The 4319-nt window shown below is 44.1% G+C and overlaps 1 protein-coding gene across 1 annotated transcript in view; it reads left to right on the forward strand.

Annotated features, from left to right (window-relative positions):
• Positions 1–2355: 2355 nt before the first annotated feature.
• Positions 2356–4319, forward strand: part of LOC109957922 (mpv17-like protein) — a 7153-nt gene continuing 5189 nt past the window's right edge. The window contains exon 1 of the mRNA XM_020596170.1: positions 2356–2616. Coding sequence (XP_020451826.1) covers positions 2487–2616 — 130 coding nt within the window. The 5' untranslated portion in view covers positions 2356–2486. The remainder of the gene's footprint in view (positions 2617–4319) is intronic.

Raw genomic sequence — 4319 nt, forward strand, 5'->3', positions numbered from 1 at the left:
GCTTCTACTAAATACTGAGCAAAGGGTCTGAATACTTATGACCATGTGATATTTCAGTTTTTCTTTTTTAATAAATCTGCAAAAATGTCAAAAATTCTGTGTTTTTCTGTCAATATGGGGTGCTGTGTGTACATTAATGAGGAAAAAAATGAACTTAAATGATTTTAGCATATGGCTGCAATATAACAAAGAGTGAAAAATTTAAGGGGGTCTGAATACTTTCCGTACCCACTGTATATATTAATGTCCTACTAAGCTCAACTGTGTTGATTTATTTGTTATTTTGTTTTACTGCATTCGATTAAAAGACCACATTGGTCGTTTTGTATGTTTTTTGCCTTTAAACTACAAGTTTTTTTTTTAAAGCAAGTTTGGTTCATACTAGAACAAAATGAAAATCTACTTACAAGACTTCATGTCTAATCACCTTTTAGGGATGGGACGATTTGGTCAACGTACAATTAAAAATTCATTGATAACAATGTATGACTACCTGTGGAGCACTTATACTTTATTCCTCCTTTTTGCCCTTTTCTAGCACTAGTTCTGTTAGGCACCTAATTACAAAAATATGAAATTGCTGGTGTATGGAGGCCACAATATATATCAACAGACACAACAATACATATTGTAATGTTTATGTGTCACAGTTTAATTAATTTCAATATATTGTCCCATCCCCATTGCCTTTAATTTTTTGCAAGTCATTCACTGTGTTGCCAGGAAATCAAACCTTAAGGGAAAGCTGGTTATTTCCTGAACTGCACGTTTAAATCCTGATTGAGCAAAGTTCATTTTTCTTTACAAATGCACCTTCCTGTTGACAGTGGAATATTATAATTCATAACATACTCTACACACTGCTTTATAATTTGCTATGCATGCGTGTTTTAGTAAAATGCATGTTTAAATGTGTACACTAATCTTCTGCAATGATACGGATTCTGTTCACATGTAACAGAATGTGATTTCACAATTTTTTTTTTTCCTTTTTTGAAACTTAAATTATCCTCTACTGTATAAGGCCTTTTTATATTCTATTCAGAAGGTTGCAAGGTGCATTGAAGGAGACACGTAAACAATGAATCTACTGTAAATAAACGTAAATGGTCAAATCTAATTTGAGATGTAAGCTATATGTCAGTGTGAATGAGGTCGCAAGGGTGCGAAATACACCGATCAGCCATAACATTATGACCACTGGCAGGTGAAGTGAATAATACTGACTGTTACAGTGGCACCTGTCAGTGTGTGGGATATATTAGGCAACCAGTGAACATTCAGCCCTCAAAGTTGATGTGTTGGAAGCAGGAAAAATGGGCAGCGTAAGGATCTGAGTGACTTTGCCAAGGACCAAACTGTGATGGTGAGATGACTGGGTCAGAGCATCTCCCACACTGCAGGTCTTGGTGGGTGTTCTTGGTCTGCAGTGGTTAGTACCTACCAACAGTTTCTAAGGAAGGACAGATGGTGAACTGGAGACAGGGTCATGGATGCCCACAGCTCACTGATTTTTGTTAAAATGGTTGAAAATGAGAAATACTGTACATTGGTCTTTATGAAGAGAAAGAGTCAGGGGCTGTAGTAGTGATATCACACCTAGAGCGGTGAGGCTGTTGAATTTGTCTCAACAATTCTCTCTAACGTCCTCATGACCACAGTTTTCACTCCTTTTACATACGTTTTTCACTGAATTGTAGACACATCTGTGCTCTTCCTGACAGTAGAACTGTGGAAGCAAATGGATTCACAGAAGATGCACAGTGAGCTGCAGAGTGACACGAGTGCCAACCAACTGCCACATTGACTCCTATGTAAACAGTATGAGGCAGGTGGTCATAATGTTATGGCTGATCAGTGTATATTTAATCGACCTCTTTGGGCAGAGAACCCTGTGATCCAGTAGGGCCGCAACCCCTCCTGTGAACGTCGTCTAGTGATAGGGCATGTTGTCTGTGGCTGAAACAGGTTGAGCTTGTGGAGCCACCCACTGACTCTATGGAGTCACCCACTGACTGCATGGGGCCACCCACTGACTCTATGGAGTCACCCACTGACTCTATGGAGTCACCCACTGACTGCATGGAGCCACCCACTGACTGCATGGAGTCACCCACTGACTGCATGGAGCCACCCACTGACTGCATGGGGCCACCCACTGACTGCATGGAGCCACCCACTGACTGCATGGAGTCACCCACTGACTGCATGGAGCCACCCACTGACTGCATGGAGCCACCAACTGACTCACTGACTCTATGGAGCCACCCACTGACTGCATGAAGTCACCCACTGTTGCATCGAGCAACCCACTGATTGCATGGACCCACCCACTGACTCTATGGAGCCACCCACTGACTGCATGAAGTCACCCACTGTTGCATCGAGCAACCCACTGATTGCATGGACCCACCCACTGACTCTATGGAGCCACCCACTGACTGCATGAAGTCACCCACTGTTGCATCGAGCAACCCACTGATTGCATGGACCCACCCACTGACTCTATGGAGCCACCCACTGACTGCATGGGGACACCGTGCTCTCGACCCGGCACATCGGCAGACTTGCAGTCCCGTTCCAGTTGTCGGATGGTCAAGGAGCGAATATCTGCAGGTAGATATCACTGTGACAGACAGATGGACACTTTGTCAGTCAGTGTTATGGGCGTTTTATATCGAAACTCGCACGAAAAAGTACAGTAAGCTGTGTGTGATGCCGCAGAGATAATCAGTTAGCGATATGGCGGTTGTGTAATGACTAGTTTAATATTAAGCTAGTAACATCTGGTTCACCAACGCCCACCTTTAGTTAGCACGTTTTATTATTTTATCATTCATATTCGATTTCACGGGGTGACAGTAACTCTAAAACAATGCGGAACGTGCTTTTGAGCCAAGTCCGTCGGTTTCCGTGGTTCACCAACGTTACGCTGTACGGCTGTCTGTACGCCGGGGGGGACCTGGTCTATCAGTGGTTTTCGCGGGGGGAGAGAGTGGACTGGAGGCAGACGCAGAACATCGCCGTGGTCGCGTTCAGTTTCCATGGCAACTTCAGTTTCTTCTGGATGCGGTTTCTGGAGAGACGGTTTCCCGGGAATTCCGTCGGGATGGTGATGAGGAAACTGTTCCTGGACCAGACGACGGCAGCGCCACTGGCTACTACCAGGTCAGTGGTGCAGGACAGTAACGCCTCACCTGGGCACACTGAGGACTTGCCGGCCAGTTAAAGGTTGACGTCAAAACAAACAGTAGCCTGGGTCTATCTGTCAGTTTGTAATTTGATGCAAGTGCTGTCTGCACTTTGGTCTGTACTGTTCTCTTGCACTGTAAATATCAGCAGTCCATTGTCCCATGAAGCAAACATTGACTAGCAGAGGTCAGGTAAGGGGCATCATTCTGCTCCAAGCAGGTAGATCTGTCTTTAGTTGAGATGGGTTTTATGGAGAGGCTGTAAACCTGTTCAGATTTGCGTGATATAATGTAACCTGTAAAATGTAACCTCGCAGGAACCTGTGTGGTAATGAAGTGATGCAAGGTAGAAAATGGTTTTAATGTCTGAACTGGACACAGACCTACATGCAGGCCATAAACCGTCAACAGACATAACCAGAAAAAGGATGAACCTGTGTCTTATAGCATCTTTTAAAGTGTTTTAAGTGAAAAGTTCTCCATGAGATTTTATGAGCTTATGTTTCCTACTCCATATACAGTAAAACCTAGGATTGTGCATTGTCAGATTATTTTCCAGCTGTATTTAGGCCATGCCAGGTCGAAGAAGGAGAGGAGGTAGAAAGATTTGTAGACAGAGAGAAGAGGAAAGGCAGGAGTATAGGTCTGAGAATAGGGACTCTTAACATTGGCACAATGACAGGGAAAGGTAGAGAGCTGGAGGACATGATGGAGAGAAGGAAGGTAGATATACTGTGTGTGCAGGAGACCAGGTGTAAGGGTAGCAAAGTGCGTAGCACTGGAGGGGGATACAAACTGTTTTATTATGGTGTGGACAGGAAGAGAAATGGGGTAGGAGTGATCCTGAAGGAGGAGCTGGTGAGGAATGTTTTAGAGGTGAAAAGAGTGTCAGACAGGGTGATCAGTTTGAAGTTGGAAGTTGAAGGGGTAATGTTGAATGTAGTCAGTGGTTATGCTCCACAAGTAGGGTGTGAGTTAGAAGAGAAGGAGAGATTCTGGAGTGAGTTAGATGAGGTGATGGAGAGTATTCCAAGAGGGGAGAGAGTGGTGATTGGGGCAGACTTCAACAGGGATGTTGGTGAGGAGAACAAAGGTGATGAGGAGGTGATGGGCAGGTTTGGTGTTAAG

This window comes from Monopterus albus, unplaced genomic scaffold (assembly GCF_001952655.1).
Source record: "Monopterus albus unplaced genomic scaffold, M_albus_1.0 scaffold29.1, whole genome shotgun sequence".
Taxonomy (NCBI): domain Eukaryota; kingdom Metazoa; phylum Chordata; class Actinopteri; order Synbranchiformes; family Synbranchidae; genus Monopterus; species Monopterus albus.